The sequence below is a fragment of the Nerophis ophidion genome, linkage group LG24 (genome assembly GCF_033978795.1).
Source record: "Nerophis ophidion isolate RoL-2023_Sa linkage group LG24, RoL_Noph_v1.0, whole genome shotgun sequence".
NCBI classification, from domain to species: domain Eukaryota; kingdom Metazoa; phylum Chordata; class Actinopteri; order Syngnathiformes; family Syngnathidae; genus Nerophis; species Nerophis ophidion.
In genome coordinates this window covers 27,702,654-27,729,312 of record NC_084634.1, presented here as the reverse complement: position 1 = coordinate 27,729,312, position 26,659 = coordinate 27,702,654, and the positions used below count along the sequence as shown (strand labels likewise).

The 26,659-nt window shown below is 38.3% G+C and overlaps 1 protein-coding gene across 2 annotated transcripts in view; it reads right to left on the bottom strand.

The window, feature by feature from the left end:
• The window catches only part of ryr3 (ryanodine receptor 3), a 380,753-nt gene that overhangs the window by 201,141 nt on the left and 152,953 nt on the right, over nucleotides 1-26,659 (bottom strand). For both annotated transcript variants that reach the window (XM_061886489.1, XM_061886490.1), the window contains exons 16-26: nucleotides 22,083-22,178; nucleotides 21,863-21,981; nucleotides 19,280-19,413; nucleotides 18,944-19,185; nucleotides 14,610-14,802; nucleotides 14,228-14,444; nucleotides 9,315-9,419; nucleotides 8,465-8,568; nucleotides 8,059-8,142; nucleotides 3,867-4,026; nucleotides 3,642-3,786 (exon numbers count right to left, since the gene is read on the bottom strand). In XM_061886489.1, coding sequence (XP_061742473.1) covers nucleotides 3,642-3,786; nucleotides 3,867-4,026; nucleotides 8,059-8,142; nucleotides 8,465-8,568; nucleotides 9,315-9,419; nucleotides 14,228-14,444; nucleotides 14,610-14,802; nucleotides 18,944-19,185; nucleotides 19,280-19,413; nucleotides 21,863-21,981; nucleotides 22,083-22,178 — 1,599 coding nt within the window. The remainder of the gene's footprint in view (nucleotides 1-3,641; nucleotides 3,787-3,866; nucleotides 4,027-8,058; nucleotides 8,143-8,464; nucleotides 8,569-9,314; nucleotides 9,420-14,227; nucleotides 14,445-14,609; nucleotides 14,803-18,943; nucleotides 19,186-19,279; nucleotides 19,414-21,862; nucleotides 21,982-22,082; nucleotides 22,179-26,659) is intronic.

Genomic DNA, 26,659 nt, shown 5'->3' with positions numbered 1-26,659 from the left:
CATATTGTCTTGTGTGGTGTACACTGCATCCAAACTTCAAGTGCAAAATAATGTTTCATCTTCCAGGAGTGGAGTGCTGGACTTATTGCACCTTCAGAGGCGCTAAGAGCAAAAGTACTTAAGTTGATGGGAGAATATGCGGAAGGCCAGATTTGACAGGGAATACCCACATTTAAAAGGTTCCTCTGCCCAGATTGTGCATCTTGGACATAGGCAAGCAGTGACAAAGTTAAGTCGTGAGGGAGAATGCGGCACAGCAGGAATCACCCTATTTTCTTTCCACGTGGTAGAATATAAGATTTGATATTATTGTGTGTACATAAACATTCCAGAAAATATCCTCAAGCTGCTCAGAGTAGAAACATAAAATGTTTAAAATGTATAAGATGTAATATATAAATATGTATTTTGGCTTTTAGATCGTTGAAAGTGCATCTGTGCACATTTTTGCGTTTTGTATCACCATTGACTTAATTTTGAATACAGTAGAACCTCAAAATACGAACCCCTCTTTTTGGTTTATGGAATTTTACTGTAGATCCAGCCAACGATACCTCTGTGTACGAACCATGTCTCTGTGTACGAACGCTTCATTTATCCATTTTGTGCCGTGATGGTCACTTCTTAGCGCTTCATCGTATGTGCCTTTTCTGTGTTCTTTCGCCTTTTGACCAGTTATTTCCATTTTGCTAACTCAATTATGAGTCCCAAAAATACGACAGACCAGTGTGGGGAAAAAAAGAGGAAATCGCTGTGGAGTTATATATATATACACATCCATCCATCCATCCATTTTCTACCGCTTATTCCCTTTCGGGGTCGCGGGGGGCGCTGGCGCCTATCTCAGCTACAATCGGGCAGAAGGCGGGGTACACCCTGGAGAAGTCGCCACCTCATCGCAGGGCACACAGATAGACAGACAATATTCACACTCACATTCACACGCTAGGGCCAATTTAGTGTTGCCTTGCCAATCAACCTATCCCCAGGTGCATGTCTTTGGAAGTGGGATATATATATATATATATAAATATATATATATGTATATGGAATAATTGACAAAGCACAGCAGGTTTTAATTGTGATAAGATTGGACTTTTCTGGAAAATATGCCAAAGCAGACTTATTTCACAGCAGAGGAGAAGAGCTACCTCTTGTTCAGCGGCACCTGGCCCCTCCTTCTTCACCCATTCCCTCTCCTATTCGGTCAGCTCTTCCTTTGCTGATGTTAATGCAAGCAAATTTTACTTTTTTAATATTTACTGTTGTTGCAATATGGCCATTAAAGGGGAACCACACTAATTTTTGAAATCACAACTACATGACGGATGTATTTTTTTAAAGCATTATAAATATTAAATAATGCGATGAAAAGTCTGCTTACAATGGTAGCCTCTCGATTCTGTCTATAAAGTCCCTTAAAAATACCCAAACAATTACATTAAGGTTTTATATACAAAGGTGCATGATTTAAGTAAATATGTAATGTTGGAACGTGCAGATTTATAACAACATTTAATATTGACATATGTTGGTAATTTTAGGCAAACACGATGCATTAACTTAAAAAACACATCACGACTTCATGAGAGCCAACAAACATAATAAAACATCCCTTACTGTACAATGTCTGCTATTCATTTATTCCCAATTAGACGAAGAATGATTTGTTCTCCTCGAAAGAAAAGAGGGAGAACCAGGCGTCTTGTTGTGTCGTTCTCGGCATTCCTAGGGCTAAATATACTGTAGGTGGTGGTTGGAGGGGCCGTCGGCGCAAACTGGCAGCCTCGCTTCCGTCAGTCTATCCCAGGGCAGCTGTGGCTACAAATGTAGCTTCCCACCACCAAGTGTGAATGAATGATGGGTTCTCACTTCTCTGTGAGCTCTTTGAGTATCTAATAATAGAAACACGCTATTAAAAGTATGATCCATTATTATTTATTATTATTAAATTGTCTGTCAAAGTATACCAACTTGTCGAAGTATGTCCTTGTCCTTCAATTATCCAGGCGAAAGCCATTATTTATGACATATAACCAAGTTTGACAAGCAAGGAAGCAGCTCATTAGTCGATCGTTTCACCAAAGCCATACAAGCCAGTGATCATGGCGTCGCTATAATTAGTTTGTGTGCGTTAGCGCTTATATTAACAATATCACTAATACTTGGTAAATATTCAAGTCACAAAATGTAAATGGAGTATTGTAGGCGCTTTTTATATGGTTATTTATTGGGTTTTATGGGTGGAATAGAGGACCTCCCATTGGCTCTGCTGTAAGCAGACTTATTTACGAATTAGAATGTATTTTAAAAAAATATATCTATCGTCATAATGATTGAGATTGATATGCAAAAATTCCAAAATAAGTGCTGTTTCCCTTTAAAGTTAAGTATTTTTGTGATTTCTGATCTTTAGTGAGGGCACCAAAGGGACTTCTGTGTGTGTGTGCTTGTTGGTAGAGCAGTACATACAGGACAGTTCAGCTTGTTGTTTTGGCTTGTTAATAAAAAGGAAGTTGATCAATCACCTCCTTGTTATGCTTGTTTGATATACCTGTACAGCACTTTATTTCATGTTCAAAGCGTACCGTACAAACCTTCACTAAAATAGGAACTTTTGTCAAGGCTGGAGAAATTTGCTTCACTATACAAACTTTTATATTAATAAAACTTGTTCAAGTACCAATTAAGTTTGTAGGTATCCGTCAGCAAAGCAAACAGATTTTTCCTTGTTTCTGGACTTTTAATGTCACTAATATGGCTGAAGTTTTCTTCAAACAGGGCTATTCAACTAAATTGCTTTGGGGGCCACATTTCCAAAAAATAAGGAGAAGGGTACCAAACTGTGTCTTAAATTGTACAGCTTGAAGAACCAGTATCCTCCAGAGTAGACATTAGATTATGGTCTATTTATTTAGTGAATGTTACAGGAGCATTTTGCTGTTTTTAAGGACCTTCTGCTACAAAGCGAAGCAAAGATCATCTTTACAACAAGCTCTCTTAGATTTTTTTTTTTTAACTCAACTCTGAGGCCACTAGATGAATAGCACAAATGAGGAAAACGAGAGGACCACAAATAGACCCTTTGGGAACACCACTAGTATAATTAAATAAGTTAAATGACTACTTGCTGCATCTGAAGTAAACTAGCTACAGTAACACATTGTTTCCATGAATCATATTACGAAAAAATGTGTAGCTGTTAAAAAGGAGAGGACTTAAAGGGGAGCCTTGAGGAACACCCCAGTTATGTAAATCACAAGTACTGACCCCACTGTTCTAGGTCTACTTGCAAGGTGAAAATATTCATTGCAAGGATCTGCCAATGTGTTTACAGTGGTCTAAGTTCCTCTATACAACAGCAGCACTATGGAGTTGTTAGGAATTTGTTGCAAAAATATTTGTCTCCCAAATTTTGAACTGAGCCACGGTGTCATTTGTGGGCCGGATCTTAGAATATTTCAACAAGGTTTTTTTATTTTTCTCAAGTTACGACATCTCTTCTTCAGTCTGCTGAGGTTACGGCACTATTTGTTGCGTTAAAAGGCATTGAACAGCCTGCAAATACTGTACGTTTTCATGAATGTTTCACATTATTGAAAGTTATAACATTGTTATATCAGCATGGTTACATCTCTTACCCTCTTGGTCTGGAGGGTTGATTTCATATCCATAGCCAACCGTTGTCCTGATGGCCTCTCTCAGGCTGTCCCTGTTAGACTTCTTAGTGCGCTCATCAAGTAACGCATACGGTACAAGGCGAGGATTACGTCGGCTCTTTAAATCCTGACACAAAAAAAAAAAAAGGTGTCCGACTGACGAGCAAATGCTCTTAACTTTTCTTGCCTGTTGAATGGAGAAAGTACCTGCTGGATTCCATAGGTCCATCCTTGTTTAATTCTGTCTTTGGCCCACATGTTGTGGGCATTTTCTGCCAGTTTATCAACTAGAACCTCCTGACCTGCGGTCAGTTTCACATCAGAAAGGTCCAGAGGCGCAGGTTTATATCCATTGGACATCATGTAGCTGCAGTCAAAACATTATGAAATAAAACACATAATTATAGAAACACAGTGACTACCTTTAATTAATTAGGTAGTACATCAATCAACCAATCAAAGTGTATATATAGCATATAAATAAACTTATAGCATACTTCATGTTTTGTTTGTTCACATTAGGCGTCCAGGCTGGTCTCTTCATTATCATAGAGCAACATAGTGGCAGAGCGAATATTCCATTACCTGTATTACAAGCTGGTGTACCATGGACAGGATTTGGAAGTTCAAACTTTGGTTCATAGCATACATACAGTAATTCCTCGTTCATTGCTGTTAATTGGTACTGGATATGATCGCGACAAAGAAATTTCCCCGAAGTTGGAGTCAATTATAAATCAAATATTTTCATAGTGAATTGAAGTGAATTATATTTCCTATAGCGCTTTTTCTCTAGTGACTCAAAGCGCTTTACATAGTGAAACCCAATATCAATTTTTTACATTAAACCAGTGTGGGTGGCACTGGGAGCAGGTGGGTAAAGTGTCTTGCCCAAGGACACAACGGCAGTGACTGGGATGGCGGAAGCGGGGATCGAACCTGCAACCCTCAAGTTGCTGGCACGGCCGCTCTACCAACCGAGCTTTACCGCCCCAAAGCTAAATCAATTAAACAAACCTTGTTTACTACCTTTTAAATTAATTGTTCAACATTATGATAGACCTTTTAGGCATGCTATAACACACTTAAGTCATCTTTGCACTCTTTTAATCCTATATAGTAAAGTTATCTGTGGCTGATATTGAACAGAATGCTCTGATTGGTGGTCTTATCTGATGGCCAATCATTCTGTGGGATTGATATTTGTATGTTTATTTTTAAGGCAACTATTTGGTACTATAGGCTTTAAAAAAATGTAAATAAATGGTAAATGGGTTGTACTTGTATAGCGCTTTTCTACCTTCAAGGTACTCAAAGCGCTTTGACACTACTTCCACATTTACCCATTCACACACACATTCACACACTGATGGAGGGAGCTGCCATGCAAGGCGCCAACCAGCACCCATCAGGAGCAAGGGTGAAGTGTCTTGCTCAGGACACAACGGACGTGACGAGGTTGGTACTAGGTGGGATTTGAACCAGGGACCCTCGGGTTGCGCACGGCCACTCTTCCACTGCGCCAAATCCAATGTGGTTAAACCGCAATATTTCAAGCACAAGGGACCGACTATATTTAACAGTAATTTTTTCAGCGTACCAACTTTTAGAAAGTGTGAACCATTTCTCTGTGTACGGACGTTTCATTTATTTTGTGTGCCGCTGGTAAACTTAGGGCACAGCCATTTGGGGACATCATTTCCTGGGCTGTACAGTACACAAGGGGCGCCGCCTTTTGATAGAGGCGGAGCCCCTTACGTCACTTCGTAATTACGCAGACCATTACTTGGTCGCCACTTCTCAGTGTTTCAGAGTGTTTCTTTTCTCATCACACATCAAGTTTTGTATATTTTGCTTGCTAAACTTGGGTCCAAAAAATATCCTTAATCAGCCTGGAATGCCGGAAGGAATCGTTGTGAAATTAAACGTGGAGAGGAGAGGGAACATCGGAAGAAGAGGACTCTCCTTCGGTACAGTAATTTACTGCCTCTGCTCCCTGCCCCTTCCTCTCTCAGTCTCCACTCCCTTCTGCGCATCAAGCCTCTTGTCAAGTGCATGGCAAAAACATTTCACGGGCAGCAAGGTAAAGAAGTTTTTCCTTTTTTTACTAATATTGTAGCAACATGGTTGTTGACGTTTTTCGAGAGCACCAAAGAGACTTACGTGTGTTAGTCTTGACAGTTTCGCTTGCCTTGTTGTTTTGTTATTTTGATAAGGTGATTGTTAATCCATTACCCCCTTTGTTATGTTTGTTTGATATGCAGTAAATTCCGGACTATAAGCCGTTACTTTCAACCCTGTGGCTTATAAAATATGTGCGGCTAATTTATGGATTTTTCTTTGTTGATGGCCAGAATACAAACAGTTTTCATTAAAGGCCTACTGAAATGAGATTTTCTTATTTAGACGTGGATAGCAGGTCAATTCTATGTGTCATACTTGATCATTTCGCGATATTGCCATATTTTTTGCTTAAAGGATTTAGTAGAGAACATTGACGATAAAGTTCGCAACTTTTGGTCGCTAATAAAAAAGCCTTGCCTTTACCGGAAGTAGCAGACGATGTGCGCGTGACGTCACGGGTTGTAGGGCTCCTCACATTGTTTATAATCATAGCCTCCAGCAGCAAGAGCAATTCGGACCGAGAAAGCGACAATTTCCGCATTAATTTGAGCGAGGATGAAAGATTCGTGGATCAGGAATTTTAGAGTGAAGGACTAGAAAAAAAAAAAGGTGTTTGCAGTGGGAGCGATTCAGATGTTATTAGACACATTTACTAGGATAATTCTGAAAAATCCCTTATCTGCCTATTGTGTTGCTAGTGTTTAAGTGAGATTAAATAAAACCTGAAAGTCAGAAGGGTATGGCCACTGGTGTGTTGACGCCAGAGTCTCAGAGGGAAGTCACGCAGCAGCAGGAGGACGCTGGCTCCGTTGATGTCTCCGGTAAGAGCACACTTATTACCACAATTTTCTAAACGCAAACTGCCGGTTGACATGTGGTCGGGATACATGTTCGCTTGACCGCTCTGTTCCATAGTAAAGCTTCAACTTCGGGAATTTTAAACAAGGAAACACCGTCTGTTTGTGTGGCTAAAGGCTAAAAGCTTCCCACCTCCATCTTTCTACTTTGACTTCTCCATTATTAATCGAACAAATTGCAAAAGATTCAGCAACACAGATGTCCAGAATACTGTGCAATTACGCGATATAAGCAAATTACTTATAGCTGGGATTGGGCTGGAAAATACTGTCCGCCACAACCCGAGACGTCAAATGCATGTGTCATCAAATGCGTCATCATACCGCGACGTTTTCAACAAGACACTTCGCGGGAAATTTAAAATTGCAATTTAGTAAACTAAAAAGGCCGTATTGGCATGTGTTGCAATGTTAATATTTCATCATTGATATATAAACTATCAGACTGCGTGGTCGGTAGTAGTGGCTTTCAGTAGGCCTTTAAACACATGCATAGACACTTAAATGGTGTATTATTGTTAGTGCTTTGGTGCCATCATTTTGACAAGTTCACTCACTGCAGATATTTCTAGGTGAATGTGAATTCCTACTGTTCAAAGCTTTGAATTGGAAGTGCCGTTCCGTCGTCTAATAGTCCATAGCGTTTTTCCACTCGTATGGATTCTTCACTCATCACTCCAACCAATGTTTGTAGTTTTACAATATAACTAAACCAATTCTTACTTACTACACCAACTCATGTGTGATGTCTGTTGGAGTGTTTTCATCCATATTTGAACATGCTTTCGTAATGTAATCAAACTAGCGTTATTAGCATCAACTAATATGTTAACATGGTTACGAGTGTTTGTTCGTATTATTAACTTACGATGGCATTATTTTTAGGTTTTTTCAGTTTCACAAATTCCTCAGTAAATACACCAAAACGTCACCGGGGAGTTATTGAGTCTGTTTAGCTGATTGGAGAGCTAGATTCCGCAGCCGGTGGGTCCATGACGATGACTTCTGTTTTGTTTGATCAGCCGTTTTGCTGTTGTGTTACAGACACGGTCTGGAAACTAATAAGGTATGTAGATAAATATTTACAAAATGTTTGTGTAAAAAAACACATTTCACAATGTATGGAAAATATTTTTTCTTTCCAAAATTTTGGGGGATGCGGCATTTATATGCGCTCAATATGGTACATTAGTGTCCTCAAAGTGTGTTTTTTTTTTTTTTTTTTTACAAAAGTACGGACTTTTGCAGAGGCTAGATCCAATTGTTAATGTTTACACTGTTTCTTGTTAGGAACTCTGCTTCATTATACAGACTTTTCGATTAACGAACCATGTTCAAGAACCCAAAAAGTTTATACATTGAGGTTCCACTGTATCCTACACATTATTACACTGAAGTGCCAACAAACAGCAGCATACTCTTTGGGAAGTTTGATTTTCTTCAGATCATCCTCTGCATGAACATCGACCTGGGCGACATGGCAGCCAAGAGCCATTAGGGTCCTGAGAAAAACAGCGAATCATTGGAATCAATTTAATCTCGACAACAGATCATGAGCATGCATAGACAATAGTTTGTATGTGACGTTCAAGAGCACATTGGGAGGTAACTGAACATTTTTGTGAGCTCACCTAAACATAAAGTTCACTTTTACGAGCCAAACCAAATGTATATATTGTAATAGGAGCCAAGATTTTGTCCAAATCAATACTGGAATACACTCAAGAGATGAACCGGTAAGTCAATACAATTTTATCTATGCCTAAATCTGCTGTTACACAGGATTCTGCAGAGACCGTCATTCACTCTAGTAAAGCGTCATACTTAAGTGTTTCGCAGGACATCTGCAGGTTGTAGTTCTTTTCTGTTTCAGGCAGCTTGGTAAAATCCACAAGGCACGGGTGTTGCCTCTTGTTATCATCCCGGACCTGAAAGCAAGGCAGAAAGATGTCATATTGGAGTAGAGCAGTGGTTCTCAACCTTTTTTCAGTGACGTACCCCTTGTGAACATTGTTTTTTCTTTCAAGTACCACCTAATCAGAGCAAAGCAATTTAAAAAAACAAAAAAAGAGATAAAGAAGCACTATGTCATCAGTTTCTGATTCATTAAATATTGCTCATTTGTAGTGGTCTTTCTTGAACTATTTGGAAAATATCATATAAAAATGACTAAAAACTTGTTGAAGTATAAACAAGTGATTAAATTATATACAAAGATTTCTACACATAGAAGTAATCACCAACTCTTTGGGGATTGTAATAAAGATCCATCTGGATTCATCAACTTACTTCTAAACATTTTTTCACAAAAAAATACATCTTTAACATCAATATTTATGGAACATGTCCACAAAAAATCTAGCCGTCAACACTAAATATTGCATTGTTGCATTTCTTTTCACAGTTTATGAACTTACATTCATATTTTGTTGAAGTATTATTCAATAAATATATTCATAAAGGATTTTTGAATTGTTGCTATTTTTAGAATAACTTTGAAAAATATCACGTACCCCTTGGCATACCTTCAAGTACCCCCAGGGGTACGTGTACCCCCATTAGACAACCACTGGCATAGAGAGTCATTAAACGTGCCTTGATGGTTGAGTACAGGTCATATTTAACAGTTCTGCTGCATTTGTGTATCAAGTGTGCCAATGCACGATATGTGTACCTTGCCGTACGTCCATCCCAACTCGATCTTGTTCATCCCCCACAGTTCGTGGATGTTTTCTGCCAGCTTGTCCCGTATGCTGTCCATGTGAGGCGGAAGAACAATCTGCACGTGTAGAAGGAAAAAGATGGGTCAGCAGGAAGACAATTTTTTGTAATTTTTCGGGGGTTTTTTTTAACGACAGGTTCATATTTTCTCACTGACTAAACAGACCCATCTTCTGGTTCCAAGTGTTGTCTAAATATAGATCAGGTTTTATTCGTAGGGCTAAATTACAGTATACCCTATGAGCATAAAAGCCAAAAGTTTTTTTCAGAACAATATTTTTTTTCAGAAGTTGCATTCAAAATTATGCAAATTAGGTGATTACACCATTTGCACTCCCACAGTTTGCAATTTTGTAAGAAACACTGCATATATGCTGAACATACATACCGTATTTCCTTGAATTGCCGCCGGGCATATAGTATGTGCCTGCCTTTAATTATTGCCGGGTCAAACTCGCTTCGCAAAATAATTAGCGCATGCTTAGTATTACCGCCTGGTCAAACTCGTGACGTCACGAGTGACACTTCCCCTGTCATCATTTTCAAAATGGAGGAGGCTGATTTCAATACCGGTAATTTGAAATCGCATAAAGGGAAGAAGATTAAGAGCTATTCAGTAGGATTTAAGGTCCAAACTATTGAATACGTATGCTAAAAAGAACAGTAAGCAGCTATGTTTTATTAATATACCGTAGCAGCGGTCTGATAGCAGTTTTCTAAACTGGACTTTCAATCGAAGCAGGAGGTAATAAAGGAAGATCTTCATCGAAACAGAGAGACTTTTAAAACTGAAGAAAGATAAGGAAGACTTCTATAAACAAGTTATCGATATTTTTCATCAGAAGGAGCTGGCATGGACTTCATTTATAAGTAAAGGTAAGACATAACGTTTTTTTTTATTAAATGTGCTTTTCATGATAGTATTATTACATCACACTCAATTTTTTACTGCATGCCTTTGGTAAGTGCCGGAGTGAGAAGAGGTTTTAAAATAACGCATGCTTACTTTTACCGCATGCCTTTGGTAAGCGCCGTAGTGAGAAGAGGTTTTAAATTAATTAGCGCCTCGGCGGCAATTCAAGGAAATACCGTAATAATGATGAATGTATTCAATCATCTAAATTGTTGCCATTAATAAAATAACTGTTTTATTGACAGGTCTATTGTCCCCATTTTTGAATTTTTGCAGCAAACAAGAAAAATATTAAGGTAATCAATGAAAAAACATCAAATATTAGTTGTTTAGTTTACCTGTAGCCTGTTTTGACAACCTTTTTCATATAGTTTATGTACCAAATAATATATTGTGAGAATAGGTTTAATTTGAGAATCGATTTTGAAATGAATAGTCACCCGAAAAATTGGAATTCAATTGGTGGGTTGTTGTAAGAGTCACATTTCTAAATAATATGGAATATTAATGAATATACTAAAGACATATGTACAATATATACACTATTATTAACATGACATTTTAATGTATATAGTAGTATTAGCATGGAATACTAATGTATATACTAATAAACATATTAGTATAAATATGGCATGTAATGTATATACTAATAACTAATTCATGTACTAGTATGAACATGGCATACAAATGTACAGTACATACTAATGCCTAATGTACAGTATATACTAGTATTCATATGCCATATTAATGTATATTCCAGTTAAAGTTAAAGTACCAACACACACTAGGTGTGGTGAAATGTGTCCTCTGCATTTGACCCATCCCCTTGTTCACCCCCTGGGAGGTGAGGGGGGCAGTGAGCAGCAGCACTGGCCGCGCCCGGGAATAATTTTTGGTGATTTAACCCCCAAGCCCAACTCTTTTTATGCTGCGTGCCAAGCAGGGAGGTAATGGGTCCCATTTTTATACTCATGTTACTATGGCATACTAATGAATATACTAATGACTAATTTATTAATATAATTTATTAATTAAAGGACTCCGGCTTATTAGTGATTCCCAAAGCCCAAAAAAAGTCTGCGGGCTATAGAGCTTTTTCATTTCGGGCTCCAGTACTCCGGAATGCCCTCCCGGTAACAGTTCGAGATGCCACCTCAGTAGAAGCATTTAAGTCTCACCTTAAAACTCATTTGTATACTCTAGCCTTTAAATAGACTCCCTTTTTAGACCAGTTGATCTGCCGTTTCTTTTCTTTTTCTTCTATGTCCCACTCTCCCTTGTGGAGGGGGTCCGGTCCGATCCGGTGGCCATGTACTGCTTGCCTGTGTATCGGCTGGGGACATCTCTGCACTGCTGATCCGCCTCCGCTTGGGATGGTTTCCTGCTGGCTCCGCTGTGAACGGGACTCTCGCTGCCGTGTTGGATCCGCTTTGGACTGGACTCTCGCGACTGTGTTGGATCCATTATGGATTGAACTTTCACAGTATCATGTTAGACCCACTCGACATCCATTGCTTTCCTCCTCTCCAAGGTTCTCATAGTCATCATTGTCACCGACGTCCCACTGGGTCATTATTGTCACCGATGTCCCACTGGGTGTGAGTTTTCCTTGCCCTTATGTGGGCCTACCGAGGATGTCGTAGTGGTTTGTGCAGCCCTTTGAGACACTAGTGATTTAGAGCTATATAAGTAAACATTGATTGATTGATTGATTGATAATTTATATACAGTACTAGGTCTTAATATGGCATACTAATGTATATACTAGTGTTAATATGCAATACTAATGTTTATACTAATGACTAATATATATACTAGTATTAATATGGCATACTAATGTATATATTAATGACTAATAAATATACAAGTATTAACATGGCATATTAACATATATACTAATGACCAATGTGTATACTATTATTAATATAACATACCAATGTACATACTAATGACTAATGTAGAAACTAGTATTAATGTGGTCCTTCCATCCATCTTCAATCGCTTATCTGGAATCGGGTCGAGGGGACAACAGCTCTAGCAGAGGCCCCCAGATTTCCCACTCCGGAGCAACATTAGCAACTGCCGCTGGGTCTCCCTCCCAATGGGACGTGCAATGAGGACCTCCCTAGGCAGACGCTCGTGAGGCATCCGCACGAGATGCCCGAACCACCTAAGCTGGCTCCTTTCCAAGCGAAGTAGCAGCGGTTCTACTCTGAGTCTCTCATGGGTGGCGGAACTTCTCCCCCTCTAAGAGAGATGCCAGTCACCCTTCTGAGGAAACTTAATATGGTGCACTAATGTATATACAAGTATCAATATGAAATACTAATGTATATATACGTTATTGTGATATATTAGTACTAGAATATACATTAGTCATTAGAATATATACTATCCATCCATCCATCCATTTACTACCGCTTCTCCCTTTTGGGGTAGCGGGGGGGGGGGGGACCTGGAGCCTATCTCAGCTGCATTCGGGTGGAAGGCGGTGTACACCCTGGAAAAGTCGCCACCTCATCGCAGGGCCAACACAGATAGACAGACACCATTCACACTCACATTCACACACTAGGGCCAATTTAGTGTTGCCAATCAAACTATCCCCAAGTGCAGGTATTTGGCGGTGGGAGGAAGCCGGAGTACCTGATGGGAACGCACGCATTCACGGGGAGAACATGCAAACTCCACACAGAAAGATCCCGAGCCCGGGATTGAACCCAGGATTGCAGGACTTTCGTATTGTGAGGAAGACGGAATAACCCCTGTACCACCGTGCTGCACAGTATATATACTAATGACTATATATTAATAATAGTAAATACATTCATCATTAGTATACATAGTAATGACTATATATTAATAATAGTATATACATTTGTCATTAGTATATATACTAATGACTATACAGGACTGTCTCAGAAAATTAGAATATTGTGGTAAAGTCCTTTATTTTCTGTAATGCAACTAAAAACATGAAGATGTCATACATTTTGGATTCATTACACATCAACTGAAATGTTGCAAACCTTTTATTATTTTAATATTGCTGATTATGGCATACATCTTAAGAAAACTCAATAATCCTATCTCAAAAAAATTGAATATTTCCTCAGACCAAAGTAAAAAAGCTGGTTGCCATAATCAGCAATATTAAAATAATAAAAGGCTTGCAATATTTCAGTTGAAGTGTAATGAATCCAGAATGTATGACATTTTCAGGTTTTTAGTTGCATTACAGAAAATAAAGGACTTTATCACAATATTCTAATTTTCTGAGAGTCCTAATGACAAATGTATATACTTGTATTAATTTGGAATTGTAATACTAATGACTAATGTAAATTCTAGTTTTATTATTGCAAACTAATGTATATACTAATGACTAATATATATACTAGTATTAATTTGGAATACTAATACTAATGACTATGTTTTTGCTTGAATTTTACTGACGTCACGTCCGGCTCTCGTGCCGCCCATTACATTTGCGTGGTGGTCAAGCTAGCACTGTTTTCAATGGGTACTAGGCACCATTTAGCCTTTCTCCAAAAAAAAAAGCCCTCTGCTTGTGTTGTTTTCAGCAGTACAAAACTTTCTCGTGTGCGCTTTTTAGCAGAGCAGTGTAGAGGACAGCAGCTTGTTGTTGTTTTGCTGTTGTAATAAAGAGAACGTTGATTCTTCGCACCTTTATGTTAGTTTTACATATACAGTAACTGTATAGAACTTTATATTGTGTTCAAAGTGTACAAACCTTTACTAAAATAGGCACTTCTGTCGAGGCTGGAGAAACTTGTTTCACTACACAAACTTACCCAATTAAAAAACCCATTTAAGAACCACTGAATTCCCTAAATGGAGGGTCCACTGTACTATACTCATATACACGAATATTAGAACTTGAAGAAACACCCATTGGAGTAAATACATGAACAGCATGGAATCCTCCTGACCTGGCTGGTGTCAACAGGGCTGGGTATGAAGGAGGCCTGGGAGAGGAACTGGGGCATTCCCAACAGGTCTCGAACCCCTTCGTGGTCCCTCTTGTAGTCCTTCACAGGCTCCACGTACATCTTCTCCTTAGGCAGCAGAGCCTCGTAGCACGGAGAGTACCCCACGGGGGGCAGGAACTTGAAATCTCCATGGCGTCCACCCAACAGGAAGCGCACTCTGATAAAGAGAGGTTAGAACACTGCCATGACATGACGCAAGACATTTTAAAACAGTCTTTTTTTCGCCACTAAAATGTTTAGGACCTGCAATAACTCAGGCAAATAACACATCGGCCATTACGGAATCACACCCAAATGAGGCGTATGTTCCACATCAACATACTTGACGCCAGCAGAGAAGCTGACGACCGGAAAGAAGAATCCATCCGTGTTGAAGTCCTCAAACATGCCCTGGACAGGTTGCCCGTTGATCCTAAAGGACATGCTGGGGGAGCCCAAATCCAGACAGCAGCTCACAACGTCGTCTGAGGTCAGCAGGTGCTGGTTGATGGAGGCCACGGCTCTGGGGATGCGACCTGGACGACGGCAGCAGGAGGTATAGGCACAGACAAAGGAGGAGAAACGGAGAGAGTCATTGCGAATGTAGGTCAGGGTGAAGGGGAACAAGAGGGGAGCGTAAAATGCTCATGAGCAAAGGGTAAGGGATCCCTCGGGACTTTATTTATTTTTTTTTTTACAGGGGAGAGACTTAACTCTGACCTTGAAAACAAGAAACTAAAAAAAGGACTCCCAATTATAGTCTGTGCAACTACTGTTATAGCTGTAAATCTTTAGGCACCATTTGACTTATTCGACTCTAGAGGGCAATGATTCGATTCGGAATCAATTATTAATACAAAATCAGTACTTTTTAATAACATTGGGTGTCAGTTCTGATTACCTACATTCCTCTATAAAATAAATTACCAGCTGTGATAAATGTATATATAATTAAAAATAAAACTGGTTTTGCTCAATAATATTTAACCCAAACACTTAATAAAGTCAAATACAAATAAGGCAACAGGAGAAGTATCCAATACTTGATATGGGCATCTACAGCAACAATATGATTTGCCTGAGTGGCTGGGCAGGATAGATTTAATAATAAAAACAAAAATGTAAACATTGTTGTTGTTTTTATTCATTTTTTGACACCTTTAATATTTTCATGATTAATGTTCAAATTAAAACTCTAGACAGAACCAACCGATCATCCTTTTTTAGTTCTGTGTCTGCAATTTATAAGCGGTTTCTTGTCAGCAGATTTGCAAAAGAGCTCATATACTGGTTAGTACCAGTATATGAGTGATATTAGGGGGGCTTGACTGGTGGTCTTATTTTCTGAAAAACTTTTTTTTTTTTTTTGTCTTACTTTGAGAGCAAAACCCAAATTATTTAAATAAAAAATAGACAGTACTTTGTGCTTTGGTTTAGTTATTGTAAACTATTCACTTGGTTTTACCAAACAATTGTCAATATCACTCACCATTGATTAAATAAATGATTGACAAATAATTCAGACAATATGTACTGGTATAGGACTCCGCAGCATAAAAACTTAATTGGAACATCCACATTTACATACAGTAGGAACGGGATTCGCATGGTTCCATTCATCATGGTTTACCTAACACATAAAACGTGACAAATTGGGTGGTTGCACCTTCCACTTCAGCCGCCAGATAGCAGGAGAGTGGTGAATATGTTAAAATTTATTTTGTGCCAATTCCAACTTACACCACAGCGTCAGTTGATAGGTAGAGTAGCACTTTCCATCATTTTCAGCAAACTGCATTGCAAAATGTTTAATCCCCCCTCTCACGCAAGATCCACCCAGGAATGGGGCAATATAAATCCCTTCCCTACGGTAACAATGATTAAAAAAAACTTGTGCTGTGAAACGATGAATTTTCTTAATTAGTATAATCACACAGTATAGTATAATCAAGATGAATGGCAGTAAATGGCTTGCTTGAACCATTTATATCAACTTAAAAAGACCCCAATATTTTGACACAAGTGCAACGTCAGAATGTCATACAGGAAAAAAAAAATTCAACATATTTTACTTGAATATAACTGCACGTCATTCAGTAGAAACATTTAAGTCTCATCTTAAAACTCATTTGTATTCTCTAGCCTTCAAATAGACTCCCTTTTTAGACCAGTTGATCTGCCGTTTCTTTTCTTTTTCTCCTATGTTCCACTCTCCCTTGTGGAGGGGGTCCGGTCCGATGTCCATGGATGAAGTTCTGGCTGTCCAGAGTCGGGACCCAGGATGGACTACTCGTCTAGAGTCGGGACCCAGGGATGGACTGCTCGCGTGTGTATCGGCTGGGGACATCTCTGCGCTGTTGAACCGCCTCCGCTTGGGATGGTTTCCTGCTGGCCCGGCTGTGGACGGGACTCTCGCTGCTGTGTTGGACTCGCTTTGGACTGGACTCTAGCGGCTGTGTTGGATCCACTATGGCCTGAACTTTTCACAGTATCATGTTAGACACGCTCGACATCCATTGCTTTCGGACCCCTGGGGGAGGGGGGGGGTGTTGCCCACATAAGTGGTCCTCTCCAAGGTTCTCATAGTCATCATTGTCACCGACGTCCCACTGGGTGTGAGTTTTCCTTGCCCTTATGTGGGCTCTACCGAGGATGTCGTAGTGGCTTGTATTGTGGTTTGTGCAGCCCTTTGAGACACTAGTGATTTAGGGCTGTATAAATGAACATTGATTGATTGATTGATTAAACATTGGTAAAAGTATTATTTAGAGTCCCATCCAGGTGAATTTTAAAGCATTTTTTCAGCAAGCATACCAGTGTGAGTCTCAACCCTCTTTACACTGACGTATGCATTGACGTGATCACAACTCATGCCCGCTCGCAGGAAACTATTTACTAGGTTTGTTTGGTATAACGGTACTAATGAAGCACCACGGTACAAATGAATTAAAAATGATACTACATACTGCTATGCAAGCTGTGCTTTAATACATGCTTCGCCAAAGGTGGAAGGAGAGTATCACCACTTGCGCTTAAAACTTGGGTAAACATGTAAATAACAATCCTCCAGACCTGCAAAATGAGTTTCAGATCCTCTCTTGTGCCCATACAGATACATAGAAACGCACAAAGCTCTTTCGCTTCATGCCAAATATTAGCTGAGTCCAAACCGCCTCCGTAGCCAACAGTAATGCAAGTGAAATAACTGAATTGTGTAAAACAAATTTGTGTTTTATCTTTAACAATGTGTGCTTTACCTGCCACATGTTTTAGCTGTTTAGTTTTAGCCATACTATAGTTTCTAGTATTAAGTATTTTACTTACAGCACTGGCAACCATAAATCATGTAGAATTTAATATGAGTGTAAAGGTTTTTCTAGTCTATAATAACCTAATCCTAGATGTTTGCAGACTATATGTAATATATACAGTGGTAAATTCTTTGAGTGTAACAGAAAAAGCCAAATGTACTGCATGCCTTTTCATTTGTATTTTTTAAATCCTTTTAAAATTTTTCTTTGAGTGCAATAAGAACCATATGTTTAATGTATTGTAACAATGAAGCCAAAAATGAAATTTTTGTGGTCCCCTTTATTTTGAAAAGTGTCGAAATACATTTAGGTAGCGGTACCAAAATATTGGTAGGGGGCAATCCTATCTACCGTTAAAGTAAAGGAAGTCAGAACAAAAAAATCCTATTCCATAAACCAATGATCTAAAATAGGCTCCTGTGTGCCAAATACGACCCACCAAACAGTATCCAAATAAGGAACGTTACCTAACATACTTCTACTGAAAGTTGTTCATTAATGGAGAAGTGATCTTCAACTTTGAGCAAACTAACGAATCAGAATCGATTATTAACATACTTATTTAAAGACAGCACCAGTTTGTTTTTAATACTATTGATATGCTTTTATATGTAATCTAAACATGTGACTAAACCAATACATTAGGGCTGCGAATCTTTGGGTGTCCCAGGATTCGATTCAATATCGATTCATGGGGACACGATTCGGTAATATATCGATTTTTTCGATTCGATTCTCGATTCAAAAACGATATTTTTCCGATTCAAAACGATTCTGTATTCATTCAATACATAGGATTTCAGCAGGATCTACCCCAGTCTGCTGACATGCAAGCAGAGTAGTAGATTTAAAAAAAATATATATTTTATAATTGTAAAGGACAATGTTTTATCAACTGATTGCATTGATGTAAACTTGTTTAAACTATTAAACTTATTTTATCTTTGTGAAAACATTGGACAGTGTGTTGTCAAGCTTATGAGATGCGATGCAAGTGTAAGCCACTGTGACACTATTGTTCTTTTTTTTTTATATATAAATGTCTAATGATAATGTCAATGAGGGATTTTTAATCACTGCTATGCTGAAATTATAACTAATATTGATACTGTTGTTGATAATATTAATTTTTGTTTCACTACTTTTGGTTTGTTCTGTGTCGTGTTTGTGTCTCTTCTCAATTGCTCTGTTTATTGCAGTTCTGAGTGTTGCTGGGTCAGGTTTGGTTTTGGAATTGGATTGCATTGTTATGGTATTGCTGTGTAGTGGTTCGATTTTTCAAAAATGAGAATCGATTCTGAATCGCACAACGTATTCGAATCGTTTACATGTGCTTGTAAAAAATAAAATAAATAAAAAAGCCCACCTGACCAGAGGTGAAGTCCATCAAAGCTGTAAGAGTAAAGGTCATCCCCGACGCCGTTGCCGCCCCATCCCTCTCCTCCACCGGGATAGGGCGCGTATCCACTGGTGTTACCCCAGCCCAACCTCAGGTGGGTGGGCTCGCCGGTTACAAAGTGGTCCACCTGATCGATCACCAGCTCAAAATACCACTTTTTATACTGCGCCGAGCCTTCAGCCACTCCTAGGAAAATGTTCGGCCTCACGCTGTGAATGAAAACAGATTGGATGCGGAATAAAACGTGGATGTGTTATGGATGCAATTTTACACGGGACATATTGTAAGGCAATATCGTCGTACCTCTGAACGTCATTGACCAGTCGGGTCTGAAGGAGAAGGTCCCTTTTGGGAAGCAGGTTGTCACAGATCAAATTCTGATTGGCTCTCACAGCCACACCATTACAGACACAAAGGGAACACAGTACATCCAGAATCTGAAAAACAAAAACGTTTCTCTTTTACTACAATTACATTTGTTTGATTTAATGGGGAACTGCACTTTTTTTTGGAATTTTACCTATCATTCACAATACTTATGTAAGATCAGATTTGCAATTTTAACGCATTTTAAGTCTTAACATTGCAGCTAAGGGAGTGCACTATTTTGCCCATAAAGCCCTCTAAAAAAACACCCCTAAACAGCCAACAATGGTCCTTTTACATCCCGTAACCTATATAGCAGTGGTTCTCAACCTTTTTTTCAGTGATGTACCCCCTGTGAACATTTTTTTAATTCAAGTACTCCCTAATCAGAGCAAAGCATTTTTGGTTGAAAAAAAGAGATAAAGAAGTAAAATACAGCACTATGTCATCAGTTTCTGATTTATTAAATTGTACAAACGATTGTATAACAGTACAAAAGATTGCTCATTTGTAGTAGTCTTTCTTGAACTATTTGGAAAAAAAGATGTAAAAATAAATAAAAACTTGAAATATTAACAAGTGATTCAATTATAAATATAGATGTCTACACATAGAAGTAATCATCAACTTAAAGTGCCCTCTTTGGGGATGGTAATAGAGATCCATTTGGATTCATGAACTTAATTCTAAACATTTTTTCACCAAAAAATAAATCTTTAACATATATCAATATTTATGGAACATGACCACAAAAAATCTAGCTGTCAACACTGAAAATTGCATTGTTGTATTTATTTTTCACCGTTTATGAACTTACATTCATATTTTCTTGAAGTATTATTCAATAAATATATTTATAAAGGATTGTTGAATTGTTGCTATTTTTAGAATATTTAAAAAAAATCTCACATACCCTTTGGTATACCTTCAAGTACCCCCATGGGTACGCTAACCCCCATTTGAGAACCACTGCTATATAGTATTAACAACATTGTTAGCATAAGCGCTAACGCAGACAAACTATTTATAGCGACGCAGCGATCACAGAGAGCTATAATTACATTTTGATCCGGTGAGCTGCTGCATCTCCTTTGAGATGGTCAAAGTTATTTCTAGAAAATTAATCATGGCTCTCACCTGGATAGTAGAAGGTTGCGGATATAAACCGAGAAGTTGGTCAACTGTTACATCTGACTTAGACCCGGAGATATAGGTTGTACTTGTATTGCGCTTTTCTACCTTCAAGGTACTCAAAGCGCCTTGACACTACTTCCACATTTACTCATTCACACACTGATGGAGGGAGCTGCCATACAAGGCGCTAATCAGCACCCATCAGGAGCAAGGGTGAAGTGTCTTGCTCAAGGACACAACAGACGTGACGAGGTTGGTACTAGTTGGGGATTGAACCAGGGACCCTCGGGTTGCGCACAAAAAAACCCGTTTTATTTTAAACTCTTCGTAAGGATTATGATTAATTCTTCATCTATCCGGGAAGTTATAAACATCCCATCATTCGGCATCCCAGTGAGCGCAGACATTGTACAGTAAGTAATTGTATTATTATGTTCATAGTGTGTATATCTTGTTCAGCACTTAGCAATACGGCTACATGATGCTTTGTGTTTCACTAAAGCAGGATCTGTTCAGCGCACAGCTCATCCTCCTTATAATCAGGCTCAAAAATATAAAGTTCTGTTCATTTGGCCCAAAGTCGTCTTTGTTGTCGCTCACAAAGTCTGCCTTGAATAGAAGTTTGTTGTTGTTGGAGGGAAAAGCCAACGTTGTGATGCGCCTGTGAAAGTAATGTGCTGTCGTATGCTTAAAATAGGCAAAATACATCAATATTACATGTTATTAATGTGTGTTACTATGTGAGAAGGGTCCACGAGGACACACTGACTGGACGATTTAGGAAAAACCAGCAGACGATTTACGGTAAACTGTTTGATTTCAGTTCAATAAAAGACACCGCCACCTTTCGGGCGCGCCACCCCATCACAACGTAAAAGCACTATCTCACAGTGTACAGTACTTACAGTGTGTACTGTATATATATAAAATGATAATGTTTTTTAGAGCGCTGTGAAGGCATAATAGAGCGACTCCAATTAGACCTACTGATAGCCGACTTTTGGTAACGTTTATTTACGATTAAGACTGCATTAAAAATAAAGAAAAACATGTATGTTCTTCTGAAAATTTCCAAGAAATGCAGTTCTCCTTTAAGGCCACAGGCATTTTATTGAACTGTAATGTTTCTAAAGTTCTCTCTTGTCCTTCAGAGGAAAGTTGCACAGCTGAACTTAAGATGAGAGGAAAAAGAGTTCAGACAAAAACAACAGTGAGCAGTTAATCCTTACGTAGCTGTCCTTGAACTATCAAACTTGGCATGTTAAAAAAACAAACAATATAAATGGTTTCACAAGCTAAAATGGCTTTGTAGGGGCTTTAATTTTGTTGATGCCACCCAGTCGAGCGAGAGAAAGGAATCAAATGAGATCATTGGACTGTGTGTACCTTGTGGTTGCGTCCGTGTTTATAAAGCAGAGAAATGATGGACTTAATGTGTCCTCTCTGGATGATGTTCAAAGCCTCTGGGCTTTCAATCAAGACACAGTGCAGAACTTCTAGGATGCCTAAGAATATAAAGATTGAACAAGAATTGTATATCAATTGATATATTTGCACCATCAAATGTTTCATAGATAAGCTTAAAAACAACACAATAATAGTTTACCGGATGATGACTCAAGTCTTTCCAGTTTGCTGACCAACCAATCCAAGTTCCGAGAAAACTGGGTGCAGTTGTTTCGGTTCCCACAAATTAATGCAGCTGAATAACACAAGGATACAACAATCAAAAATAGCAAAGACATGTATATCACAGCTTTAAAATATGATGATCAGTATAACGGATTTTCGCAAAAAAGTAAGTGAGGGCCATTGCCGATTAATGCTTTTCAATGCAGATTACAAACGCCATTACCCTATGGCTAATAAAGTTTAATGTGTATATATATATTTATAATAAATAATTTGTTCTTATCCCCATCCGACAAGGTAGCAGCTAATTATGTTTCTCCATATACAGTGTGGAGCTGCTTCCCTAAGCTAATAATAGTCACTTCCATTACAACAAATAAAATGCATTTGGTAGTATCTTTAGTATCGTTGTATCACGGAGGATGAGGAAAAACATATAACTCACAAGGAGCAGAAAAGTTAAAGTACCAATGATTGTCACACACACACTAGGTGTGGTGAAATTTGTCCTCTGCATTTGACCAATCCCCTTGTTCACCCCCTGGGAGGTGAGAAGAGCAGTGAGCAGCAGCGGTGCCGCGCCCGGGAATCATTTATGGTGATTTAACCCCCAATTCCAACCCTTGATGCTGAGTGCCAAGCAGGGAGGTAATGGGTCCATTTTTTTATAGTCTTTGGTATGACTCGGCCAGGGTTTGAACTCCTAACCTACGAATCTCAGGGCGGACACACTAACCACTAGGCCACTAATAGCTAAGATAGCTTATAACACCAATAATGTTAGCAATGTTTAAGAAGTGTACATGGAACCAGTTATTAACTGGAATTTGAAAAAGTAGATTAATAAATTAAGATGTGCGATACCACTGATTTTTTTTCCGGTTCGATAGAGTAAAATTCAGGCTGGTATTGGCGATACAGACCCAATACCAACACTTTGTGCAAGTATATCAAGTGTGTCTCGCTAAAATTGTAAAAGTTGTGTGTTTTCAAAAGATAACATAAAAAAAACGCTGTAAAAATATAAGAAAAAAAAAGAGAAAAAAAATCGAAAAGTAATGAGAAAAAGCTAACATTTTTAAATTAATAACACACTTTGTCACCTATAAATTACGTTTTGTCTTTAAATGAATATATCTGTTTTTAAATAAAAGTTTAGACACCCCTAATCTAAAATATTAGAAGCTCTCAAAATAAAAATAAAATATGCTTAAAATATGAACTCCGTGACCCCGAAAAGTACAAGCAGTAGAAGCAACTTGAGGTTTGCAGGTTCGATTCCCGCTTGTGCCATCCTAGTCACTGCTGTTGTGTCCTTGGGCAAGACACTTGACCCACCTGCTCCCAGTGCCACCCACACTGCTTTAAATGTAACTTAGATATTGAGTTTCCACTATGTAAAGCGCTTTAAGTCACTTGAGAAAAGCGCTATATAAATATAATTCACTTCACTTCACTTCAAAATGGATGGATATAAAAAAATAAAATACCTATGAAGTAATCAAATTGAAAAATTACAACAACAATAATAAACATTGTTAAATAAGTAACTGAACATTAATATTTTCTTACAAGCAGAATTTGACACAATCAAATTATTATCAATATTATTCAATTCTTAGATGGGGAAAAGCACATTAAATTAAAATTGGTACAAAAAAAGGAAAAAGCTGAAATGTTCAAACTAATTAACAAAACTAATTAATAATAATATACCGTGTCTCCTAATACACAAAGCTGGCACAATATCTGTTTTTAGCTTTTTTAATTTAATAATATCAATCTGGCCCCCGCATACTTTGACTGATCAGTATGTGGCCCTTGGTGGAAAAGGTTTGGAAATCCCTGAATTAAAGTGTCAATATTTTATTTTGAGGATTTATACTAAAAGCATAAAGATTTGGTATCAACGGTATTGATTTTTCAGTATCGCATCACCATTAACAAGAGTTAGAGAGAGGATAATATAACAACTGTTGGTGTGTCAGCAATATGTTCTCTGCTGGCTGTACATATCCTACTAAATAAAACCTACACTGTTTCAATGTCCACATTTCTCTGTTGATGCAATTGTTGATGACTGAAGTACTGATATCAACCAAAGCTCCTCATCCCAACCCCCGGATTGTAAATAATTTAAATAATTCAATGTACATACTATGATGAATAATCTCTGTGATGACTGTATTATGCTGATAGTATATATTTGTACCATGAATTGATTAACGTGGACCCCGACTTAAATAAGTTGGAAAACTTATTCGGGTGTTACCATTTAGTGGTCAATTGTACGGAATATGTACTGTACTGTGCAATCTACTAATAAAAGTATCAATCAATCAATCAATTGTTGCAGTCAGTACACGACACACAAGAGGAGGGCGGAAGGATCCATAGATTCTTGGTGTCGATACCTAGGGCAGATATAGTCTCACTATATGATCCATACAAGAGTGATGAGGTATTTTTGTTTTCTCAAAATAATTTTTTGTTCATGTGTTTTAAGTCATTTAATAATTCCCTAGACACAGATGGACCTTGAGGGCAAAAACCGAAGGATTTAAATAAGTAGTCCAGTAGTTTTTGCTTTTGTTTACTTTTTGCATACTATTGACATTATTTTGCTCCAAAAATTGTATGTAATAAAAGTAACTAACAAAGTAGTCGTCTAAAACTGTTTCTAAAACGCATGTATACATACATCAAGTTTCACGCAGTGGTGCGGGACTACCTAATACAAAGTGCTGCTTACCCTAAAAGGGCCACTGCAGTTTACCACCACTGCAAGCTACAACCCCAATAATAAACAACTACAATAATTTCCCTCTCGGTCAGAACGAATCCATTAAGAGGACCCCCTCGTTCCTCACATCCCTCATTTTTCTGGATAAGAATTCAAGGACAGTTAAGCGATACTGGCTGTGAAACTATTTAACAGCACTTTGTACGGCGCAAAGGATGTCTAATTGCCACGTAGCAGTGTGAGGGCATGGATGTGCACTTTGCATAATACGATGCGTGTGATTGAAATCCTCAGCAAGAATGAGAATGAGTGGACTCCCGAGTTGACAGACTGTCCAAAGAATTCCACTTAAGATTACGTCGGAATATGCAAAAGAGAGACGCATCTTTTTCAAAATATTTAAGAAATTTATTATAGGCCTAGGAAAACAGCCCGTCATTTATTGACAAGTCAACAGAAGCATATACATATATAAATATATGTATGTAAATATATATATATATATTTATATATATATGTATATATATATACACAAACCCATTTATATATATACACATACAAATATATACACATACATACATAAATATATATATACACAAACACATTTATATATATACACATACAAATATATACACATACATACATAAATATATATATACACATACATACATAAATATATAAAGATACATCTATATACATTTCTATATATATAGTCATATATATATATACATACATATATATGTACAGTGGGGCAAAAAAGTATTTAGTCAGCCACCGATTGTGCAAGTTCTCCCACTTAAAATGATGACAGAGGTCTGTAATTTTCATCATAGGTACACTTCAACTGTGAGAGACAGAATGTGAAAAAAAAATCCAGGAATTCAAATTGTAGGAATTTTAAATAATTTATTTGTAAATTATGGTGGAAAATAAGTATTTTGTCACTTTAAACAAGGAAGATCTCTGGCTCTCACAGACCTGTAACTTCTTCTTTAAGAAGCTCTTCTGTCCTCCACTCGTTACCTGTATTAATGGAACCTGTTTGAACTCGTTACCTGTATAAAAGACAGCAGTCCACAGCCTCAAACACTCAGACTCCAAACTCCACTATGGCCAAGACCAAAGAGCTGTCGAAGGACACCAGGAAAATAATTGTAGACCCGCACCAGACTGAGAAGAGTGAATCTACAATAGTCAAGCAGCTTGGTGTGAAAAAATCAACTGTGGGAGCAATTATCAGAAAATAGAAGACATACAAGACCACTGATAATCTCCCTCGATCCGGGGCTCCACGCAAGATCTCAACCCGTGGGGTCAAAATGATCATGAGAACGGTGAGCAAAAATCTCAGAACCACACGGGGGGACCTGGTGAGTGACCTGCAGAGAGCTGAGACCAAAGTAAAAAAGGTTACCATCATACAAAATGGAAGACATACAAGACCACTGATAATCTCCCTCGATCTGGGGCTCCACGCAAGATCTCATCCCGTGGGGTCAAAATGATCATGAGAACGGTGAGCAAAAATCCCAGAACCACATGGGGGGACCTGGTGAGTGACCTGCAGAGAGCTGGGACCAAAGTAACAAAGGTTACCATCAGTAACACACTACGCCGACAGGGAATCAAATCCTGCAGTGCCAGACGTGTCCCCCTGCTTAAGCCAGTGCATGTCCAGCTCCGTCTGAAGTTTGCCAGAGAGCACATGGATGATACAGCAGAGAATTGGGGGAATGTCATGTGGTCAGATGAAACCAAAATAGAACATTTTGGCATACACTCAACTCGACGTGTTTGGAGGAAGAAGA